This window comes from Callithrix jacchus, chromosome 13 (assembly GCF_049354715.1).
Source record: "Callithrix jacchus isolate 240 chromosome 13, calJac240_pri, whole genome shotgun sequence".
Classification (NCBI taxonomy): Eukaryota; Metazoa; Chordata; class Mammalia; order Primates; family Cebidae; genus Callithrix; species Callithrix jacchus.
This window is the reverse complement of record NC_133514.1, coordinates 63,912,173-63,937,279: the sequence shown is the minus strand read 5'-3', so window position 1 is coordinate 63,937,279 and position 25,107 is coordinate 63,912,173. Positions and strand designations below refer to the sequence as shown.

The following is a 25,107-nucleotide window of genomic DNA, read 5'->3' as shown; positions in this document are numbered from 1 at the left end:
AAACATCATTTGAGGATACCTTCCCTGAATATGCTTTTTAAATTGCAAACATTGCTACCCCACTACCTTGCTACCTAGTTCGTACATCCTTCCATTTTATTTTTCTCTGTAGCACTTATCCTCTCCTAATACATAATTTTCTTACTTGTTATATTTATTGTTTTTGTTTTTCCACTAAAACAAAGCTCTATTGCAGGAGGAATTTTCAAATGTTTTGTACTTATGTTCAATTCATTGCTGTATGTGTAGCACCTACAATTGTAATGGCAGCATTGTGATGCCCAGCAAATATTTGTTAAATTTTAAAATCCAGGAGACTTTGCTCTTATGGCAAGGAGATGTAGCAGTAGCAGTAGCTAGAGGATAATTGAAGCAGAGACCTTTCTTTTTAACAATAGCATAAATTTGAGCATATTTAAATGGAGCATGGGAAGGAAATCGAAGTAGGAACAGCCCCACGTCTATTCATTCAAATAAAAAAAATTTCTGAGTGCACACTGGGCTGGAGAATTTTCTAGGCATTTGAAATATACCTGTGAACAAGAACAAAGCCACTCTTTATAATCTTATAATCCAGAAAAATATGGAATTTTTGATGATTGAATTCTTTTTAAGAGATAGGACAACAAGGGTGAGAGATTAACCGTCAGTGTTATTAAAGACCAGTCTTTCATTATGGAGAGTTGTAAAGGAAGTCTGGATGAATATAGATGCAGGTAATTTTACCCAGAACCATCTCGTTCTTTCTTGCTTTCTCTTGCACAGCATAAACAGGGATAGAAACATATTCTGGGTTAAATAGGTTTTCTGGCGTTCTGAAGTATAACTCAGATACTTTTATCTGAACTTAACACAAAGCAGAAACTCCAGATAAGAACATGTGGTGAACTTGAAGCCCTGTATTATAATAGCTAGCAGAACCACTCCCAGTATTCTTAGACTTGGCATTGGCAGCATTTCCTTTTTTTCCCTAATGTACTAACTCTGCTACTTTCCTAAGAAAACTATTTCAACATCTTGTCTCTACTCAGATCTCCAGCTTTCTTCATTCTTGTACTTAGCTAATATCCTTGCTTCCTAGAAGTCAGAAGAGAACATCTATTCTCTTTCACCACCATACCTACTAACTTGTCTCCATCAGAATAGGGTATCACAAAAGCTGGGAGAGGAGGATATTTCAAGAAAGAGAAAGTGATTAAAAGTTTCAAATATTCAGAAAGGTCACAAAAAAAAGTCATAAATTGTCCATTATGTTTGTTTTGAAGGTTATTCATTATCTTGGTGAGAACAGCTTCTAAATAGAGAACAGTACCCCAGCACTTTGGGAGGCTGAGGCGGGTGGATCACGAGGTCAAGAGATTGAGAATATCCTGGTCAACATGATGAAACCCCGTATCTACTAAAAATACAAAAAATTAGCTGGGCATGGTGGCACGTGTCTGTAATACCAGCTACTCAGGAGGCTGAGGCAGGAGAATTGCCTGAACCCAGGAGGCGGAGGTTGCAGTGAGCCGAGATCGCACTATTGCACTCCAGCCTGGGTAACACGAGTGAAACTCCGTCTCAAAAAAAAAAAAGTACCTATAAACCCTGCCTTCCTTCTGATGATGTTAAATCGACAAGAGCATCAGGTCTTACGTAATGTTAGTCCCTCAATCCCATCTCTTCCTGCCTACTTAAGAATATGACGGCCGGGCACAGTGGCTCACGCCTGAAATCCCAGCTCTTTGTGAGGCCCAAGCGGGCAGGTCACTCAAGGGATTACTCCCTACTTGTTCTCACCCAACCTAGTGGCTTTAAATGGTATCAGATTCCAAGTATATTCTCCCTTGAGTTCCAGACTTATTGTATCCAGTCTATTTGACATCTCTGCTTGAGTGTTAAGCACTCCACAATAAATGTGTCCAGAAAGTAATTCCTGATTCCCTCACCTTGCCAACTCCTCCTGCCTATTTTTCCCATTTTAGTAATGAGCAATTCTGTTATTCCCAGTTGTTCAAGTGAAAAATTTAGAGTCATCCTAGACTCGTCTTTTTTTCTTACATTCTAAATGCAATCCATCAACAATTTTTCCCAGTTGTGACTAAACATTATATATAGACTCAAATCACTTCTTGTCACTTGTACCATTTACTGACCTGGTCCAAACTGCAGTCATCTCTAATCTTGATTATTTCAGTAGCCTCCTAACTGGTATCCCTGCTTCTGCCATTGTTTCCCTACTGTCTGATCTTACTACAGCAGCCAGAATGATCTTTCTAAAACATCAGAGTACCAGAATAAAAGTCAGAGTCCTTGTATTTCCTTTGGAAGCCCTTACAATATCTTTTGTTCTCTTCCTCTTACTTTTTTGACTAATGTCATTTTAGCAGAGAGGCCTCCTTGATCTTCTGTAATAAAAGTGACCACATTCATAACTTTCCATATTTTATCTTGTATTATTCTCTATGACATACTATATAGCACTTGTTCATTTTTTACATTGTCTTCATGGCCCCACTAATACATGCTCCCTGAGGGCAGGAACTTTATTACTGCCGTATCTCTTAATTCCTACAACAGTGTAATACATAATAAACATAGTGTAGTACTTAGTAAACCTTTAAATAAATAGTTGTTAGGTGAATGAATAAATTTGTGTGTGTGCGTGTGTGTTTTTACTGTATGTCTCCCTCTTGAGGCTTGAGACAGAAAATTTGAATTGTAATGCTCCCTGGAAAATAGGAGGTAGAAATTATTCAGAACACATTTATTGAGTACCTACTCTGTTCAGGAAATACAGTAGTGACCGGAATAGCTTATCCAAGTGAGGCTCTTCAAGAAGAGGGAAATAGAGACCAATGATACTAAAACATTTCCAGGGATTATTCTCAGAATAGTTTGTAGTGGTTTGCGACTCTGTTACAAGCTTTCATAATCTCATTGGATTTCGGAGCTGGAATGGACTAGTTTAACCCTCTCATTTTACAGATTTAATGAAATTGAACTGTATGAAATATAAGGGACTTGCCCAGTGTCTCTACTCAATGAGTTAATGATCAAACAGAGATAAAGGTCTAGGTCTGGTCCGCTGATTTACCAGCCACTGACTTTCCTACTATGCCATGCTGTCTTCCATTCCAGATCCCCAATGAATTTTTTTTCAAAAGCAGACTATTTGCTATTGCTTTATCTTTTTTAGTTAAGCACAGTATCTGATAGAAAACTAGTTCTTTCATAATTTTTCAAAGTGTGAGAGGTTAAATTTATTACTTTCATAGAAAGCTTGCAATGAATTTAAAGTTTATTTTAAGCAATAAAGTAATTATTTTTGTAATTTAAAGTTAATTGTGTTTTTAAGAATATAATTAAGTTAGAAGAATGAACTGAATTTGTTTATATCAACATCTCTTTAAAAAATTGTTACAGAGAAACTCTTGCTACTCAGTTGGATCTAGCAGAAACAAAAGCTGAGTCTGAGCAGTTGGCTCGAGGGCTTCTGGAAGAACAGTATTTTGAATTGACACAAGAAAGCAAGAAAGCTGCTTCAAGAAATAGACAAGAGATTACAGATAAAGATCACACTGTTAGTCGGGTAAGTGTGATAGTCAGGTTATATAAAATTATTTAAATCACAATAGGTCACATCTTAAAGTATTAGGGTAAGTGTGTGTGCACACATATTTACTTCTACTTTATACATCGTGGTCATTCTGTATTCAGGTATAAAATAGTTTGTATAATACCAAACATTTGTTAATTATTGAAATTTCTTGTTCAGTATTTTGGGCTTTTTGTATAGGCACAGAACCAATGCAATATTGGGCTCTTTTTCTTTCTGGCTGTAGATCTTATTAGTTATATTTCATATGAAGAAATGTCTTAGCTTAAATTTATTTGTTGTTCTCTTAATACATTGCAACTGATTTTATGGGCAAGAATTCTGTGAAATAAGAGAAACCATTTGGGGATGAGGAATTCTTGGGATAATATATAAATCTATTTATAAGAAAATCAATACTCCAAATAATTACCTATTCCTGAGGTTTAAACTTTAGCCTATATAGAATCATGGGACTAAAAAGAGGAGTTAGATCTTCTAAAGCCACCATCAGTCTCTCTGGTATAAGCAGGCCTGAGTTCCAGTTTTGCTCCAAGAAGTTATATGGTCTTGGTAAAGTTGGCTTTAACTTCTCTAAGCCTCAGATTTCTCATCTATAAAACAGAAATAGTAATATGTCTTCCACATGATTGTTATGAGAATTAAATAAGACCGCATACATAGAATGATTAATACAACATATAACATAGTAATGATTATACATTACTAAAAGTAATCTATAAACGTGTTTATATTATCGTTTTCATCATCAATATTCAGATGAAGATGTTGAAGTCTAGAAAGATTATGACTTGCTCAGAATCACATACTAGGTTAATCGCAGAGCTAGAACTAAATACAAATTCCTTAGTTTGCAATCTAGTTTTCTTGCTGTTACATATGCCCCCTTTCGTTCATATATATCTACATGCATACACTGAAATAATTTTTGGAGGCTGGTAACTACTTTGAAATATTTTTGATGTAATTATATCTACATATTTTAAGCTGGAAACCAGACATTTGCTGTAGTTCAGCAGTGTGTGATCTGTTTTTATCTAGCACTGTATTTTAAAGGTTATTGCTTGAAATATGAGAATAACAAAGAGGCTAGAGCGTAAACTTTTGTGTGCTTTGTTTAGCTTGAAGAAGCAAACAGCATGCTAACCAAAGATATTGAAATATTAAGAAGAGAGAATGAAGAGCTAACAGAGAAAATGAAGAGGACAGAGGAAGGTATATAGAATTTTTAAAAATCATCAACTTTAAATCAAGTTCAGTGATAATGGCTTTACCTACGTTGTGTTAGGTTTCTAAGATACCTGTTTTCACATATTAAATAACTTCTGTAGCCTTAAGAATTATCTTAATGAAGTTACTATGTAATATATACTCATTTGAATAATTAAGGACATTATTAGTTTGAAATGCAGAAATTAAGGCCATACAATAACACTTAATATGCTTTGTTGACAGAATATAAATTGGAGAAGGAGGAGGAAATCAGTAATCTTAAGGCTGCTTTTGAAAAGAATATCAACACTGAGCGAACCCTTAAAACACAGGTATACATGCTTTCAGTCTTTTACATACGTTCATTTTTTAGTTAATCGTTGCTCTTTCTGCACTTTTTCCTAAAACCAAGGCGTATAAGATTCAAGCTTTTCATCAGAACAAATAATGTAAATTCTTTCACTGTTAACTATAAAAAACTTATTTGGCCAGGCGCGGTGGCTCAAGCCTGTATTCCCAGCACTTTGGGAGGCCAAGGCGGGTGGATCATGAGGTCAAAAGATCGAGACCATCCTGGTCAACATGGTGAAACCCCGTCTCTACTAAAGATACAAAAAATTAGCTGGGCATGGTGGCACGTGCCTGTAATCCCAGCTCTTCAGGAGGCTGAGGCAGGAGAATGGCCTGAACCCAGGAGGCGGAGGTTGCGGTGAGCCGAGATCACGCCATTGCACTCCAGCCTGGATAAGAAGAGGAAAACCTCCGTCTCAAAAAAATAAATAAATAACTTATTTGTGAAACAGGATTTCAAGGCCAGGCACAGTGGCTCATGCCTATAATCCTAGCACTTTAGGGGGCTGAGGCCAGCAGATCACTTAAGGCCAAGAGTTCGAAAAGAGCCTGGCCAACATGGCGAAACCCCAGTCTCTACTAAAAATACAAAAATTAGCCAGGTGTGGTGGTGCGCTCCAGTAATACCAGCTACTCAGGTGACTGAGGCATGAGAATCACTTGAACTCAGAAGGCAGAGGTTGCACTGAGCCAAGATTGTGCCACTGCATGCCAGCCTGGGTGACAGAGCAAGACTCTGTCTCAAAAAAAAAAAAAAAAAAAAGAAATAGGATTTCAGTTGAGTTAAGAAAGTTAACTTGCCTACTAATATTGTATAGTTATAGAAGAGAAGAGTATGTGGCCACGGCATAGAAGCTTTATTTGCTAGTACCTAACATCAGAGTAGGGTTAGCATATTGTTGCTTTAGTACTGGGTTGTAAAGTTAACCAAATAAAGCTCACATTTAAGTAGTAAAATAAGTGAATGTTAGTTACTTGTGCTACCAGTTATTATATCTCACCCTTCATTGGATTGTCCTAATTTTCATACACACAAAAAGTCCTGCTTCCTGAATTTAAAGAAAAAAACACATTTTAGTGTATTAAATTGGATAAGTACAATATTGATCTTTATTAATATTTTAATAGGCTGTTAACAAGTTGGCTGAAATAATGAATCGAAAAGATTTTAAAATTGATAGAAAGAAAGCTAATACACAAGATTTGAGAAAGAAAGAAAAGGAAAATCGAAAGCTACAACTGGAACTCAACCAAGAAAGAGAGAAATTCAACCAGATGGTAGTGAAACATCAGAAGGAACTGAATGACATGCAAGCGGTAAGGTTTCTGTGTGTGTACAGACATGAGTGTAAAGTTTTATTTTCTTAAATTATTTCTGTATATACTTGTTATCTATTTATCTTGTTTAGATTGGGTTTCCCTATATCTAACAATGCATATTTTAGTATATACTCTTCACAATTTAGTCGTTATTACTCTAATATAAATCATGATCTTGAAAAACTAGAAAGATGCTCTGTTGCCTAATAGTTATTGTAGCTTGAGTAATTTTTACCCATTAGCAGCTGCTTATTTAGAGGCCCTATTCTGAAAGAGACAATCAAGGGTTCTGCCTGTTTGGTTTCAGACTGAAATTGGGATATGGCTGTTATAATATTAACTATAATTGGGGTAGAGGTTTTGAAGTATTGTAGCTTATTTATTTTCCCTAGTCAGGACCCACTTTTTTGAAATCTAAATAGCAAGCTTAGTTTTTTGATACTTCTTGGCTTGTTAATAGAGCAAAATTGAGATCCTGGTCTCTGGCAATTAGCACGAAGCTTTTTAGCTCCATCAATTACGGTTTTCTTAAATTTTCTATACCTTTAAAGCTACTTCATTTGGAGCCAGAAAAGCATTTTCAATTGTTTTAACTTTTTTGTTTTGATGGCTTATGTTTGAAAACAAAAACTCTTTTTAAGGCAAGGAGAAGAGGAATTTGTCTGAGCTATTTTATTACTGAGAAAGAACTTGACATTTCTGTAGTGTATCAAAATCTGTGGTAGCAAACATTCATGAAGTTTACTGTACATTTTTAGTATTAGTTTAAATTACATGCCATATTTCAATTAATGTTGGAAATTATTTTAGCTTGATTATATTATCTTGATACTTTTCAAAAATAGCAATTGGTAGAAGAATGTGCACATAGGAATGAGCTTCAGATGCAGTTGGCCAGCAAAGAGAGTGATATTGAGCAGTTGCGAGCTAAACTTTTGGACCTCTCAGATTCTACAAGTGTTGCTAGTTTTCCTAGTGCTGATGAAACTGATGGGAACCTCCCAGGTAAGAATAATTCCATATCATTCAAACATGTATAAATGTCATGGAAATTAATGTATATTTCTTTCATTTGGTTTTCTACCTCCTTGTCATTTTGTCCATGGATTCCTAAGAAGGAATTCTTATTTCTGATAGCCAAAGCCTGATGATGATTGTATACTTGGTGTATTTTGTGGAGTAGAAGCAGTTGTAAGTAATCTTAGGCTATTTAAATAGACCTAAGAAGCTCCACCTGAATAAAAACCATAAGAGGTTTATGAATCTATTTTGAGCACCCTAAGTCCACAGTGAGAGTCAAAGCTGCTGCTGCACATTGCACTATTTTTAAAAGTTGTGCGTTTTTGTGAGTAATAGCTCTTTAACATTTTATTTATTCTTGTGCTAAAACTAAAAACTGTACTTTATCATCAGAACCACAGCACCTATGTATAGAAGCCTATTTAGTGGAATAGTGATCAACTTTAATCAGACTTTAAGTTTTAGGTTTGGAGAAATAGATAAAAGGGGTTGGGCAGTGCAGTAAGAGGCCAGGGAGGTCAAATAAAGGCAGGAATGAGTGGCTAAGATTTCAGACTTTTTTCTGTGTCTTCTTTTTCCCAGTGGAGAATCAATTTAAATTAAACACAGCCTCATTCTTGGCTTAATCACCATGTAAACTATAGGACATATATGTACTTTATAGAGATGAGAAATATACATACTGTAAGTTCAATTTAGAAACGAAATGAATAGGCCAGGCGTGGTGGCTCACGTCTATAACCCCAGCACTTTGGGAGGCCAAGGTGGGTGGATTGCCTGAACTCAGGAGTTTGAGACCAGCCTGGGCAACACTGTGAAATCCCGTCTTAAAAAAAAAAATTAATAAAAAAAGGAAAGAAAGAAATGAAATGAATAGATTATAACCTAATAACATGTATTTACATATATATAGATTTGAAATACTGTACAGTCTTAGTTCAGGGTCTTGGAAGTTTTATTTATATGGTCATAAACTCGAAAGTAGATTTAATTAGTGTATTTTCTGAATAATACATAAATAGGAAGATATTTTGAAGCAGCATGTTTGATGTTATAGGGATTCTGTTTTAACAGATATTACTTGTTATTGTGAGTTTGATATAAGGAACTAGATGAGTCAGAAAATTTTATAGTATCTTTCTTGGTCAAGAAAGTGGGATTCAAAGTGGGAAATGAATTTCACTACTCTCTGTATATCATGTGATCCCTGGCCTCATTCTTGTGTGGCTTTGCTAGGTCAAAATCAGGTATCTGGGAATGGAAAGGCAGTGAAGAAATATTTATTTTCATGGTCAAGGAACTCCTCTGTTTACCTATTTTTGGTTCTCTGAAACTGCCTGCCTTTTGAGAAGCTTGTTAGGTACACATGATTTATTATTGGAGGAGCACTTTGGATTTAATAAGAACCTCTAGCTTTAGTAGTTGTTTCAACATCTTTTTAAAGTTAGACTTAATCATCACCAAGAATTTGATTTTTAGAAGTGTTTGGCTACATTCTTTCAATTGTTGAACTGAATTTTTAGGTTAGATTTTCACTTCATTAACCCTGAGATACTCCTAGAGTTGTTTAGTATAGGGGTTCTTACTCTATGTATGTATATATGAAACAGTCTCACTCTGTTACCCAAGCGGAGTGTAGTGGCACAATCTTGGATCACTGTAACCTCTGCCTCATGGGCTCAAGCGATCCTCCCACCTCAGCCTCCTGAGTAGCTGGGACAACAGGTGCACATCACTACACCTGACTAACTTTTTAAATTTTCTGTAGAGATGGGATTTCACCATGTTGCCCAGGCTGATTTCAAACTCCTGAACTCAAGCTATCCGCCTGCCTTGGCCTTCCAAAGTGCTGGTATTACAGGTGTGAGCCACGTGCCAGGCTGATCTTGTCAGTTAGAAATCCTGACCACTTTTTTTTTGTTTTATTCCATCCATTTCTCCTTAACTATTTGTAAAGCCTTATGTGTACCTTAGTTTTCTTAGTATTGGGTTAAATATGTCAGAAATGAAACATTATTGGTGAATGCGAGTTAGTAGAGTTGAGCTGAAAGGTGAGCTAATGAGGAAAGTGATTAAGTTTTACCCTCCATCATGGTTGATTCAGAAACGCTAAGCTCATAGTGGCACCAGCTGGTTTGTTTGGCAGACTTAGGCCGGGAATCCATTTAGATTTCAGAATCCTGACCTAATAAATTGACTTACTCAGTAAAGAGATTTTTAAATGTTTCTATTAGCTCCATTTTGAGTATATTTCTTAGAATATTAGTGTACTTTCAGGAATTTTGTTTTTAAGGTTATCAAAGTCCAAACCAAGTGGGACAGGGAGTACTGGTGGCCATTCTCCCTTGCTAGAAAATGGACCAGTTAATATCTCTTTTCCTATTACTGTTCCTAATTTTGTGTTCCTAATTTTGAGACTTTATAAAATCTCAACAGTGCTGAACCTTGACTTTCATATTGGAAGTAGAAATTAATGGATAATCTTTGTCAATGTTATTTACCTCTCTCTGGGTCAGATATTTTACCAGTAAATTAAAAATCTTTATTAAATTCACCATTTAATCGATGCTCAAAAATGGTTCTTGGCAAATGAAGTATTAAGGTTTTGCAGTCATATATAGGAAGAATTATTAAAGAATTTTGATAGTCATTCTTAATATTAGATAGTTATGTATCATTCAAGTATCTGAAAAATGTCTTGAAGGTACTGGCTAGTGATTCATTTTTACTTCAGTTTAGAAAATTAGTAAATGAATATACATACTAAAAAGGAGAGGACTTTGAATAGATGAAGTTTACTCCACAGTTAATGACTTTTTGAAATATGGATATTTTTCAATTTTTTTAAGTAGTTGGATGAATTGACACTGCAACTTTTTTTATTTCTTTTAGATTTCATTGTTAAATATAAAGAGTATAATTTAATTATCTTGTACATCTGGAGCACAGCCTCTATGAATCCTCAGTGGCCATTTTGTTATTAACTAGCTTAAATCTTAAATCTCCCCTCTAAAATTCCCAATTCTGAAAACCTTATTTAAAAATGTTATTCCTTTTCTGACTTAAAACTCTTTGAAGTTCTTCAAGTCACCTTCATTCTCTTAATTCTTTTATGTCTTTATCCTCCCTTTGGTTCTGTAGCAGGTTGTGACCTAGCACACATGTAAACATAGAGATAACCTTTGGGGTTATGGATGTCTGTTGCCTACATGACAAGAAACTTTAATGTGATAACTGTTTCTTTTCCTCATTCTTTCTCTTTCCTCCTTTTGGAACTGTTAACCTAGACATCTGAAGAGAATGTAGAAATGATGAGGCATTAGGAAAAACCTTTTGTTTTGGTACTCTAGTAGTATTCATTATCTTTTTTTTTGAGACAGAGTTTTCGCTCTTGTTACCCAGGCTGGAGTGCAATGGCGCGATCTCAGCTGACCGCAACCTCCGCCTCCTGGGTCAGGCAATTCTCCTGCCTCAGCCTCTCGAGTAGCTGGGATTACACTTGTGCGCCACCATGCCCAGCTAATTTTTCGTATTTTTAGTAGAGACGGGGTTTCACCATGTTGACCAGGATGGTCTCGATCTCTTGACCTCGTGATCCACCCACCTCGGCCTCCCAAAGTGCTGGGATTACAGGTGTGAGCCACTGCGCCCGGCCCTCATTATCTCTTATGGATTATTTATATCATTCTCTTTTCCATCCAGCTTGACCTTAGGTTATGTAACTTGAACCTGAAAATGGTGGTTCTCTTGGTGTGTTTCCCAATATTTGAATATATAAAGGTTTCTTACTTTGCCCAAATCTACAGTGATTGGAAGTTGGTACATCTGACTTGTTGACTGAATTTTCTTTCTTATATCACTTTTGAATTTAATTAAAGTGTTTTGAAATGGTTCTCTAGCTCTGTTTCTTAAGCGGTATGTTTGTGGTATAACTAAATAAATTAGTCTTCAGAGGTTAGCTCTGATGTTTAAATTGGCTGTATCGAGTATTGATGTACATATAGTTAGACTATCTCTTATTGGGGTAAAGAAATCACTGACATTACAGTAATATACATTTAACTTCTTGTAAATCAAAATAACTCTACAAATATATTCCATAAAATTTGGAGCCAAGGTGTTTTTGTACATATGTAGAAAATATATTTTTTCTTTTTTCGAGACAGAGTCTCGCTCTGTCACCCAGGCTGGAGTGCAGCAGCACAATCTTGGCTCACTGCAGCCTCCACCTCCCGGGTTCAAGCAATTCTCTGCCTCAGTCTCCCAGATAGCTAGGATTACAGGCACCCACCACCAAGCCCGGCTAATTTCTGTATTTTTAGTTGAGACAAGGTTTTACCATCTTGGCCAAACTGAGTCCTGAACTCCTGACCTCGTGATCCACCCACCTCAGCCTCGCAAAGTGCTGGGATTACAGGAGTGAGCTACCTCTCCCGGCCTGTAGAATATTATTAATGATAATCCAGACTTAGAGGTTCTCTCAGTGGGAGTTTCATTTGCTTATCTGGAGAAGCAGATTTCTGTGCTTATGAAAGATGGAATTTATAGCAGTTTACCTCCAGATTGCCAGTTAAGTCACAGGTGGTCCCTATTTTAGAGGAGGTCTTTATATATTTTAAAAACTGGTAAGTATATTATCTTTCATCTGTGGTAGGAGTAAGGAAAGGAAACGCAGGATAAGCTAGTAACGTATTTTTTTTTTGTTATTATTCAGCTTAGTTGAGTTGCTTCTCTGAGGGAATTCACCAGACAGGAAAACTGAAATTTTCTCCCATAATGTTGTTGTAGATTGGCAAAAATCTTTACATATTCTCAGCACCTTTATTTGCATTCCAGATTTCATTTAATTTCTGTTTTTCCCCGCCCCTCTTCATTTAATTTAAATATGAGCAAATTTAGAATTTGGGCTTAATTGACTCATAAAATTCCCTCAATTTATAAAATTTCTAAGGAACACTGAAATGACAGATAAAGGCAAACCATATAACAACTCATGGAAAACATATTAAAGAAAACTGACAGGTTAACTCACATCTAGAGCCAGAAAGCATAAATATTTTTGACATTCATAATCACAAAGAAATAATGTGGAGGCGTAGGGTATTTTGACATACACAATTTTGTGTGAATGTCAAGATTTCAAGGGCTTTTATATTTTTGTTTTCAGTGAGGAATTACTGATACTAAGCAACTTTGTATTATCAGGTATTAGGACTATTTTTCATTCTCACTAATGTTCATCTTAATGTTTTCCAAACTACACTTTAAAACCGGAACTGCAGTTTCTGCCACACTATTGGGAAAATTTCTGGTAATAACTTTTTTACTTTTGTAAGATAAAATATTAGTGAATGATCAATATGTGATCAGCAGCCTTCTGCATGTTATTTAGTATACAACTGCCCGTTTGTTTTTTAAACTGTAACCACTATTTACAAAGGATGACTCTAATTGGCTTAATTCAGAAAAGGGCAGAATTGCAAAATAATCAACAGATACCTGTCAAGTACCTCCTATGTGTGTCAGCTGCCATAGGTATATAAAATCAAGTGTCAAGATATGGTCTTTGCTTTCACAAAATTTACCAAGGAACTACCTAACCAACAAAATAATTATTTCAGGAAGTAAATTGCAGCAGTTAAAGCTAGGTGCTGTGGTGCATACCATTGCTCAGGAAGCTAAGGCTCAGGAGTACGAGGCCAGCCTGGACAACATAACAAGACTTCATATCAAAAAAAATGGGAGAAGACAGGGATCATTTTGAACTAAAGTTATCTCATTATTTCTTCCATTTTAACAATTTATGTGAAGAGGAATAATAAGCAAAGGCGTGGAGTACCTGGTGAGAGTAGGGGAAAAGACATTTCCCATAATTCAGTCAACTGCAAAGCTTGTTTGGGAACAGAATAGTGTTATGCTTTAGAAACATAAGCTCAGAAATTAGACTGCCTGGGTTTGAAACCCTAGAGCTTTGATAGATACTGATACAGTTGCCTTGCACAAGTTCAGTTTACCTTGCTAAGACTTAGTCTCTTCTTTTGCAAGTGGAAGATGATAGAGCCTATTTCGAATCCCTAGGAATAAAATATCCTGTATTCATGGACTTAGATTAAATATAAGATATTATAAAACATGTGGCAAATAATAAATTTATAAGTAATAATAAATCAGTAAATGTTACCTATTAACTATTACTGTAAGACTGAGTTTTGTAGCTTTTAAATTATGTGAAGGGGGACAATATATATTCCCCTTTGGATTATGATTTGAATGATAGTATAATCTCATATTTTAGTGTCATACTTTGAAATTGGTTATTTTTCTATTCTTCTATGTTTCTAATATAAGGGTTTTTTTGTGTGTGTTTCAAATATTTTTGAGAGCTATAGAAAATAGTAAAATTGAATGGATTTTATTCCCAACCTGATATAAAAATAACCATTTCTAATGGAATTGTCTTTATCCCCCAGATATTTCTAGTAAACATTAGTTACATTTAAACAGTAGTGCTAGTTATTATAAAATGCCTTGGTCAAATAGTCAAGGAATTCCTGGTATGCACATACGTACTAGTTGAAATAGTAGCGGTAGACCCAATGGATTCTGTGTTGTTTTACTGTTTATCAAATTGTGACATCACAAACTTAAGAGGCTTTAAAACTCTTTAGTTTAAGTAGAATTGTAATTGGACTTAACCATTAGAATTTAGTGCTCCCCTCAACCAAATTTGGACGATTTTATTGAAATTGTTGCCATTGTTTTACCAAAAAGCTTAATCAGAATGTTGTACTGAGAAAACAAATAAAATGCTTTTCTCTTATTCTTTATATCTAGTTGATTCTGCCTGCATTCCTTATTTATTTATCTTCTATTCTTGTCTTCTGTGAGTAATAGGACACTTCTATACTTTTGCTTGCTCTTTCTTGTGTAAATCATGGCTCTGATTTGTTCCACTTGCTGCATAATTTTTTTCTTTTTTTTTTTGCTGATTATTTTTATATGAATGTTAAATGATAAAGTCTTCTACATCATATCCCATTTAAGCTGCAATCCATTCCAGTCTTGCCTGGCTCTTAAGGATATTGTTACTTCATACTTTTGTAATTGAGTACTAAATGTTAAATTGTATGGGAAAAGTGGCTTGGAATTTTTTTCTGCAGTATTTGTATGGCCATTAAAGTTGATTTGTGTGATTGAAGCATGGAAGAGCAAATTATAGCACTTATTCATTTGTGTTCAATTGCTTGTTGCTGCATGCTGTCAGACAACTTTTAATTGTTTTTCTTTTGTTACAATTTAAGACTGACTAGTATATATATTTTTTCTCCTAGAGTCAAGAATTGAAGGTTGGCTTTCAGTACCAAATAGAGGAAATATCAAACGATATGGCTGGAAGAAACAGGTACCATATACCTAAATTTTTTCTAACTGGTATTTTGTTCTATATTTTACTTTGAAGCGTATAACTTATATTAACTCCTTTTTTTTTTTTTTTACTAGCATTGGTTTTACATTAATTAATACAATATAATGTAGACATCAGTGGCAAGTATTATGCTTATCACTTTAAACCAAGTTAATGTTTTAACTCTTCCCCCTTTTTTCTTATTTCAGTATGTTGTGGTAAGCAGCAAAAAAATTTTGTTCTATAATGATGAACAAGATAAGGAGCAATCCAATCCATCTATGGTATTGGACATAGAGTAAGTTGCCTTTGATTGAATTTTAAGGGGGTTGAGAGCTAACTTTTGATAATTATTTTCAGACTTAAAATTTATTTTATATTTTGTGTTATTTAAACACTGTTTTCTACTTTTCTGGTTTAACAAATATAAATGTTGACTTTAGCAAAATGTAAGAAGGAAAAATTTATAGGCTTATTGAAAAACAAATTTTTTATTTGAAGTGTTTAGTAGTTTGAGTTCAGAAAGCATTTCAAAATGTATAGTCAGCTCTGTATCAGTGGGTTCCAGGTCCACACCTGTGGATAGAAAATATTTGAAAGAAAATTAAAAATCACAATATAACAATTATAATACAAATTTCTAAAAAAGAAAATACAATATAACAACTGTTTATATTACTCATAAGTAATATAAGTAATCCAGAGATTATTTTAAAGCATACAGGAAGATGTATAGAGGTTATATGCAAATATTACATCATTTTATATAAGATCCTTGAGCATACTTGGACTTTGGTATTGTTGGAGTTTCTGGATTCAATTCCCCATGGATACCAAAGAACAACTGTGTAGGATTCTTTGTCATTATTAAGCAGAAATATAAATACATCTGTTCCTTTGTAGTGATTGGTCAAAGAGGCCTATAATAAGTATAGTATATTTTTCTTATATCCATTCTAATATGATTTCTTAAGTGTTGCTGCTTGTATTTTCATAGATTCTGTAGTACGTATAAAGATGAGTAAGTTCCATAATTAAGGAGCTTACTGACTAGTAGTAGAAAAGGCAAAACATATGCAACAAAATATAAATTCAAACAAGTGAGTAAGTACTATTTAAAAGAAATACATATGCGGTGGCTCACGCCTGTAATCCCAGCACTTTGGGAAGCCGAGGCGGGTGGTCAAGAGATCGAGACCATCCTGGTCAACATGGTGAAACCCCCTCTCTACTAAAAATACAAAAAATTAGCTGGGCATGGCGGCGCGTGCCTATAATCCCAGCTACTCGGGAGGCTGAGGCAGGAGAATTGCCTGAACCCAGGAGACGGAGGTTGCGGTGAGCTGAGATCACGCCATTGCACTCCAGCCTGGGTAACAAGAGCGAAACTCCATCTCAAAAAAGAAAAAAAGAAAAGAAAAGAAATACATATGTAAGATGAGGTATTGCCATTCCTTTGGAATTAAATATTTTTGGAGCTGGTTATAGTTAGAATTTAAAAAGAACTAGGTAAGTACCAGAGAATACTCATTTATTTTCTGTTTTTTTAAAAAGCAGCTTTAGTTGTCAAAATTTAAATTACCACCTTAAGTGAAATAATACATAAATGCTAGTATGAAAGAACCATCTTTAAACTAATGTAAATACTTTTTAGATTGATGAGAGGTTTCTTTCCTCTCTCAAGGTATAATTTCCCACAATAAAGTTCATAGGTCTTACGTGTTCTGTTCAGTAACTTTTTACATTTGTAAGCACTCATACAGTCACCACTCAATGCAAGATAAAAAACATTTCTATTTCTCTAGAAAACTCACTTGTGGCTGGGCATGGTGGCTTATGCCTCTAACCCCAGCACTTTGGGACACTGAGGTGGGCAAATGGCCTGAGTTCAATTCAAGATCAGCCCAGGCAACCTAGTGAGACCTTGTCTCTAAAAACGGAATTTTTTTTTTTATTATGAAGAAAACTCACTTGTGCCCCTTCCCATGATCTGATTTCTATTGCCAAGATTAGTTTTGCCTGTTGTAGAACTTTATATAAATGGAATTAAATAGTAATGTACACTTTTGTGCCTGGCATCTTTCACTCAGTCTGCACCTGTGGTGTTGTATGTATTGATTGTTCTTTGCATTGCTGAATAGTATTCCACTGCATGAATATATCATAACCTGTTTATCCATTTTTGTGTTGATTGACATTTGGGTTGCTTTCAATTTGGAGCTATTGTAAATAAGATTTATGAGCATTCCTTTTTTTTTAACTTATGTTTTCATTCATCATGGGTAAACACCTAGGAGCAGAATCTTGGGTAATAAAGTAAATCTGTGTTTAACTTTTTTAAAATTTACCAAACAGTTCTCAAAAATTATCATGGCACACTATTTTATATTCACCAACAGTATGAGTTTCAGTTGCTCCACATCCTTACCAACATTTGGTAATATTAACCTTTGATTTCAGCTGTTCTAGTGGATGTTAAATGCTATCTCATTGTTATTTTAATTGGCATTCTCCTCATAACTAATAATACCAGAAATCTTTCATGTCATTTTTAGCCATTGTATCTATTTTCTGAAGTATTTTCAAGTCTTTTGCCCATTTTTAAATTGGGTTGCTTATGTTTTTAAGATTGGTTTTCTAAGAGTTCTATATATATTCTGAATAAGAATCCTATGTTAGAAATATGTAATGCCAATATTGTCCAATCTCTTGCTTACCTGTTGATTTTCTTAATGGTGTCCTTTAATGAGGATCAATGTACCAGTTTTTAAAAATGTTTTGAGCTTTTTATGGTCTGTGTTTGGTAAGAGGTAGTTTTTTAGGTCAGGTTGGCTTCCCCCCCACCCCCCACATAGGTATCTGGTTGTTCCAACAATATTTGTTTTTATATGTTGACCTTGAATCATTTAATCTTGCTTTGCACTTAACAGTTTTGTAGGGTTGTAGGGTTTTGGGGTCAATTCCACAGGGCTTTTCTGCACACAGCCCTCTATATCTGTGGGTCCTGCGTCTGTGCATTCAAACGAACCATGGATTGAAAATGTAGTTAGGCCTACTGTGGTTGTGTCTGTACTTAAATATATGCTGATTTGTTTTCTTGTCATTATTTTCTAAACAACATAGTATAATAATGATTTCCATAGCATTTACATTGTATTAGGTATTATAAGGAATCTAGAGACAATTTAAAATATACAGGAGGGTGTGCTTAGGTTATATACAAATAACTACACCATTTTTTATCTTTTCTTTTTTTCCTCTCTCTTCCCTCCTCCCTCTCTTTCTCTCTCTTTTCGAAATCCCCAAAGGATTTTGGTATCCTCTGGGGGTCCTGGGACCAATCTGCCACAGATACCAAGAGACAATTGCGTGTAATCATGTCATCGCCAAATAATGAGTTTTGCTTCTTTCTTTCCAATCTGTAGGCATTTCTCGTGTATAGATTCATATGACCACCACCACACTCAAAATACAGAACAATTCCATCACAGGCATCCCTGTGCTACTCCTTTTGTAGCTAAAAGGCAGCTTCCTTCCTCTGCTTCTCCCTGATCCATAACATTAATCTGTTCTCCATCTCCATAATTTTGTCTCTTTAAGGGTGTTACATGAATGGAATCAAATAATGTATAATCTTTCATGATCAGCTTTTTTTCCCACTCAGTGTAATTCCCTTAAGATCAATGCAAGCATATATATTTTTTCTTATTGAGTAGTATTCCATAGTACAGATGTATCACAGTTTGCTTACATTTGGGTTGTTTCTAGTTTTTGGTTATTACGAATAAAGCTCCTATGACCATCTATGTGCAGGTTTTAAAAAATAGATATAAAATTTTATATGAATTTTTGTTTCTTGGAATTAAAGACTGAACGGTGCTGTTTGCTGGGTTATATGGTAAACATATGTTTAGTTTTCTAAGAAATGCCATACTCTTTTTCCCAGAGTGTTTCTGTAATTTTACGTTTCTATCAGCAGTGTATGAGTGATTTACTTTCTCTGCATTCTCATTTGATTTACTTTCTCTGCACCAGCATTTGGTGTTATTACTATTTTTGTTTTTTTTAACTCTGATAGCTGTGTAGTGATACTCATTGTGGTTTTAATTTTCATTTCTCTAATGACTGGTGATATTGAATATTTTATGTGCTTATTTGCCCCCTGTATGTCCTCTTTAAGTGAAATTTCTGTCTTTCACAATAAATGAGTTTTGTAAATGGTCTATATTTATTTTCATTTTAGTAAACTGTTTCATGTTCGACCTGTAACCCAAGGAGATGTGTATAGAGCTGAAACTGAAGAAATTCCTAAAATATTCCAGGTAAAAATCTGAAATCACAATTTTAAAGAATCTAAGTCCTAAGTGTTTTTGTGAAGTAAGTGTAAAATATAACAATGCTTAAGATTTTAAAAATCTTTTTCTTTTCACCATTCCTGAATGTAGATACTATATGCAAATGAAGGTGAATGTAGAAAAGATGTAGAGATGGAACCAGTACAACAAGCTGAAAAAACTAATTTCCAAAATCACAAAGGCCATGAGTTTATTCCTACACTCTACCACTTTCCTGCCAATTGTGATGCCTGTGCCAAACCTCTCTGGCATGTTTTTAAGCCACCCCCTGCCCTAGAATGTCGAAGATGCCATGTTAAGTGCCACAGAGATCACTTAGATAAGAAAGAAGACTTAATTTGTCCATGTAAAGGTAAGGCATGAAAATTATTTTTACAACTTACAACAAATATTGTTTTAAGTCTCGATGAAATAACGTATGTGTAGTGATTTCTATACCAAGTTGAAAAGAGATTATGAGAAGTACTATTTTGATACTCGTAGAGCAATGTGCAGCTATTTACAGATTTAGCTTTTAAGAATAGTTTTATTTTTATTTATTTATTTTTGCGATGGAGTCTCACTCTTGTCTCACCCAGGCTGTAGTGCAGTGGTGTGATCCCAGCTCACTGCAGCCTCCACCTCCCAGGTTCCAGCAATTCTCCTATCTCAGCCTCCTGAGTAGCTGGGACTACAGGTGTGTGTCACCACCCTGGGCTAATTTTGTATTTTTAGTAGAGACTGGGTTTCACCATATTGGCCAGGCTGGTCTTGAACTCCTGACCTCAGGTAATCCACCCACCTTGGCCTCCCAAAGCGATGGGATTACAGTTGTGAGCCACTGCACCTGGCCAATGATGTTTTTAAAGAGAATCCCCTTGTAAACAAACAAAAACAAACTTGCCACTAAGAAATTTTTCCAAGTTGGAGAGAAGAGCAACAGATGAGTTCCATTCTGTTCCTCCCTTGACTTTTTCCTCTTCTTTCTGTGTAGCATTCACTGCATGGATCAGCATGCATGCTGTATCATAGACAGATAATCTTCTAGTTTAGCAGAGGCAGCTTGAGGGACAGAATATAGACTATAGCTACTTTCAGATAAGAAACTTATGTTCTTTAAATACATTTATTAATATTATTTTTTAATATTTCTAGTTTTAATTTATTCATTTGACTAATGTTTTCTTTTTAAATTCCAGACTTATTTAACTTAAGGAGAATGAGATATTGTTCGTGCTTAATTAAGCATAGTAAAACTTAAAAATTTAAGAACTTGAAAAAACTATGCATTTGATAGGTTGGATTTTTAAAATTATATGGTTTTAATTATGATTTTTTCCCCCTTAACATAGTAAGTTATGATGTAACATCAGCAAGAGATATGCTGCTGTTAGCATGTTCTCAGGATGAACAAAAAAAATGGGTAACTCATTTAGTAAAGAAAATTCCTAAGAATCCACCATCTGGTTTTGTTCGTGCCTCCCCTCGAACACTTTCTACAAGATCCACTGCAAATCAGTCTTTCCGGAAAGCGGTCAAAAATACATCTGGAAAAACTAGGTAAGGATTTGACATGCTAACCTTTTTAACAATGTGAAAATGATTGGATAGCATCTATCAAAATCAGAAATCTAACTGTTCTTTTCACCACAGAGGCCATCATTTGTAGCTAGCTCTTTATATATTACTTGTAGTGACTTTATAAATTAGTTTAACATATTCTTGTTATAATTTAATAATAATAATGCATGCAATGTATTCATTTAGTTCTATGTCTGATTTTATTGTCATAAGTTGGTGTACATGACATATTTTTAGCCCTTAATGGTTTAACCAACTTGTTAATTTTTTTTAACGCAGAAATTCATGTAAACTTTTTATCATCTTTTCTATTTTTTAACTGTGTTGCCATAGTTTTTCTACAAAAATCAAAATTGTTTTTTCTTTTTTTGTTAACTTCCTTATTATCCCAGCATACAAAATTATTTGGTAATGTCAGTGACAGTTGTTTTATTATTATTGTACTTTAAGTTCTGGCATACATGTGCAGAACATACATGTGCAGAACATGTGTATACATAGGTATACACATGCCATGGGGTTTGCTGCACCCGTCAACCTGTCATCTACATTAGGTATTTCTCCTAATGCTATCCCTCCCCTAGCTCCCCACTCGCCAACAGGCCCTGATGTGTGATGTTCCCCTTCCTGTGTCCATGTGTTCTCATTGTTCAACTTCCACTTACGAGTGAGAACATGTGGTGTTTGGTTTCTGTTCCTGTTTTGCTTTGCTGAGAATGATGGTTTCCTGCTTTATCCATGTCCCTGCAAAGGACATGAACTCATCCTTTTTTCTTTTTCTGAGATGGAGTCTTGCTCTGTTACCTAGGCTGGAGTGCAGTGGCTCGATCTCAGCTCACCACAACCTCTGCCTCCCAGGTTCAAGCAATTCTCCTGCCCCAGTCTCCCGAGTAGCCTGGACTACTGGTGCATGCCACCACGGGTAGCTAATTTTTGTATTTTTAGTAGAGACAGGGTTTCACTGTGGGGGCCAGGCTGGTCTCAAACTCCTGACCTTGTGACCCTTCTCCCTCAGCCACTCAAAGTGCTGTGATTACAAACATGAGCCACCACGCCCGGACAAACTCATCCTTTTTTATGGCTGCATATCAGTGACTATGTTATTACAGACAAACTTCCCAGTTAAGTCCTACTTCTTTTATTGTTTAACTTTTTTTTTGTTTTTTTGTTTGTTTGTTTGTTTTTTGAGACAAAGTGTCGCTCTGTTGCCCAGGCTGGAGTGTAGCAGTGGTGCTATCTCAACTCACTGCAACCTCTACCTCCTGGTTCAAGCAGTTCTTCTGCTCCAGCCTTCCAAATAGTTGGGATTACAGGCACATGCCACCACATCCGGCTAATTTTTGTATTTTTAGAAAAGACGGGGTTTTGCCACGTTGGCCAGGCTGGTCTCAAACTCCTGACCTCAAATGATCCTGCCCAAAGGACTAAAATTACAGGCTTGAGCCACCATGCCTGGCTGTTTAACTATTTTTGATGGACTTTTTCCCAAAAATATCTTTTATGCTATGATAAACAATTATAAGACATAATTAACCATTTATTTATTTATTTAGAGACAGAATTTTGCTCTGTTGCCCAGGCTGGAGTGCAGTGGCGCAATCTCAGCTCATTGCAACCTCTGCCTCTGGGGTTCAAGCTATTCTCCCACCTCAGCCTCCCGAGTAGCTGGGATTATAGACACATGCCACCACGCCCAGCTAATTTTTGTATTTTTAGTAGAGAAGGGGTTTCTCCATGTTGGCCGGGCTGGTCTCGAACTCCTGACCTCAGGTGATCCACCCACCTTGATCTCCCCAAGTGCTGGGATTACAGGTGTGAGCCTCCGTACCCAGCAATTAACTTTTTTCAAGAGAAATTATGAAATCTCATCTCATTAAGTTCTCATTTTACGTATTAACAAATAAGGCTCAGAGAAATTAAGCAGTTTGCTCAGTCACACAGCCAAGACGAAACCATTTCTGTCCAATTCTAAAGCCTGTGTTGTCCAATTCCAAAGCCTCTCTTCCACCACATACCAGCTTCCCTAGAGTATAATCCCTAGATTAATAGGGCCACTCGAATCTAGAAGCTGAGACCTAACACTGATTTGCCTTGCTTCTAATGTCACCCGCATCTTCCAAGCAGGCCTAAAACTAAAACCATCTTGAATTCATCCCTATTGTCAGTAACCAGGCCTAATCCTTTGAAATGACTCATATCCTTTCCTTCCTTAGCCACCACACTACCCCAGGTATTATCACCTCACTGCTAACTTAATTCTGTAGAATGCTCTGTCAGCCTTCTCCTGAGCATAGGTTGTAAACTGGATCTAAAATGATTTAAAATGAGATTATAGCGGAGTAAAAAAACGTGTCTGAAAATTTAAACTGGATCTAAAATGATTTAAAATGGAATTCTAGCTGAGTAAGAAAAGGTGTGGAAACAAAGAGGAGAGAATGCTAAGTATATTTTTTCTATTCCTTGTTTTCCGAATTTTGTGTGATTGTTAATTATATGTAAAGATAATGTATATTTATCTTTCCTTCTAATGTTTGTTTCTTGTATTTTTAAACTGAGTGCATTTCTTAAATTAGTTTTTTCTTTCCCACCTCAACAGTTAACCATGTGACCGAATGCCTTGTGGAATCGTGTGGGATGCTACCTGATAAACCAGGCTTCTTTAACCATGCAGAGCAGACAGGCTGTTTCTTTGACACAAATATCACAGGCTTCAGGGTTAAGATTGCTGTTATTCTGTCCTTGCTTTGGCACAACACACTGAGGGTTTTTTTTTTTTATTGCGGGTTTGCCTACAGGTAGATTAGATTAATTATTACTATGTAATGCAAGTACAATTGGGGGAAAGCTTAGGTAGATATATTTTTCTTAAAGGTGCTGCCTTTTTGGATTTATAAGAAAATGCCTGTCAGTTGTGATAGAACAGAGTTTTCCTCATATGAGTAAGAGGAAGGGACTTTCACTTTCAAGTGGAATGGCCGTCACTATCAAGATCAGCTCATGGAAGGAGTAAAGAAAATATCTCAAAATGAGACAAACTGAAGCTTTTTTTTTTTTAATGACTTATGTTTTTGTGCTCTTGTGAGACTATACAAAACTATTTTAAGAAAGCAGTGATATCACTTGAACTTCAGTGCCCTCACTGTAGAATTTAAAAGCCTTACTGTTGATTGCCCATGGTGGACTTCATGGAGAAATTAAATATCTTTCATTATGCTTTACAAAATTCTGTGTATGTTTCAGCAAGTTTGGGGAATGGGAGAGGACAAAAAAAATTACATTTAATCTATGCATTTTTGCCAAGCCATATTGAGTTATTTTACTATTAGAGACATTAGGAAACTAATTGTGCAAAAGAACCAAGTTTAAAAGCATTTTGTGGGGTACATCATTTCTATAATTGTATAATGTATTTCTTTGTGGTTTTAAATGAGAAAGACATTAAGTTAACAAACATATAAGAAATGTATGCACTGTTTGAAATGTAAATTATTCTTAGAACACTTTCAATGGGGGTTGCATTGTCCTTTTAGTGCCTTAATTTGAGATAATTATTTTACTGCCATGAGTAAGTATAGAAATTTCAAAAAATGTATTTTCAAAAAATTATTTGTGTCAGTGAGTTTTTCATTGATAATTGGTTTAATTTAAAATATTTAGAGGTTTGTTGGACTTTCATAAATTGAGTACAATCTTCGCATCAAACTACCTGCTACAATAATGACTTTATAAAAACTGTCTGCAAAAAATGTAGAAAGTTGCATCAATATGAAAAGGAAATTTTGGCAATACATCCATGATGTTTTCCAGTTAACATAGGAATTACCAGATAAATACTGTTAAACTCTTGTCCGGTAACAAGAGTTGATTCATATGAGCAGTATGATTTGTTGTTGTTTTTTTTTTTTAACCAAATACCTCCTCAGTAATTTATAATGGCTTTGCAGTAATGTGTATCAGATAAGAAGCACTGGAAAACTGATCGTCTCTAGGATGATATGCATGTTTCAAGTGGTATTGAAAGCCGCACTGATGGATATGTAATAATAAACATATCTGTTATTAATATACTAATGACTCTGTGCTCATTTAATGAGAAATAAAAGTAATTTATGGATGGATATCTTTAATTTTGACTGCAATGTGTTTTCTCATGGCTGAAATGAATGGAAAACATACTTCAAATTAGTCTCTGATTGTATATAAATGTTTGTTAAATTCCATGGTTAAAGTATATTTTTAAAAGATAAAGCGTGGTCTTGGGCTCTAAAACAAGAGTGGCTATA

The 25,107-nt window shown here is 35.3% G+C and overlaps 1 protein-coding gene across 5 annotated transcripts in view; it reads left to right on the top strand.

The window, feature by feature from the left end:
• The window catches only part of ROCK1 (Rho associated coiled-coil containing protein kinase 1), a 173,224-nt gene extending 148,333 nt beyond the window's left edge, over positions 1–24,891 (top strand). For 4 of the 5 annotated variants that reach the window (XM_078347849.1, XM_035270699.3, XM_035270698.3 and 1 more), the window contains 11 exons: positions 3,409–3,574; positions 4,723–4,816; positions 5,057–5,145; positions 6,293–6,481; positions 7,330–7,489; positions 14,836–14,906; positions 15,119–15,207; positions 19,153–19,231; positions 19,355–19,616; positions 20,596–20,803; positions 23,421–24,891. In XM_078347849.1, the coding sequence (XP_078203975.1) occupies positions 3,409–3,574; positions 4,723–4,816; positions 5,057–5,145; positions 6,293–6,481; positions 7,330–7,489; positions 14,836–14,906; positions 15,119–15,207; positions 19,153–19,231; positions 19,355–19,616; positions 20,596–20,803; positions 23,421–23,424 (1,411 nt within the window). In that variant the 3' untranslated portion in view covers positions 23,425–24,891. Of the gene's footprint in view, positions 1–3,408; positions 3,575–4,722; positions 4,817–5,056; positions 5,146–6,292; positions 6,482–7,329; positions 7,490–14,338; positions 14,388–14,835; positions 14,907–15,118; positions 15,208–19,152; positions 19,232–19,354; positions 19,617–20,595; positions 20,804–23,420 lie in introns of all 5 variants that reach the window. The other variant, XR_013525785.1, reaches the window with a different exon arrangement.
• The last annotated feature ends 216 nt before the right edge of the window (positions 24,892–25,107 follow it).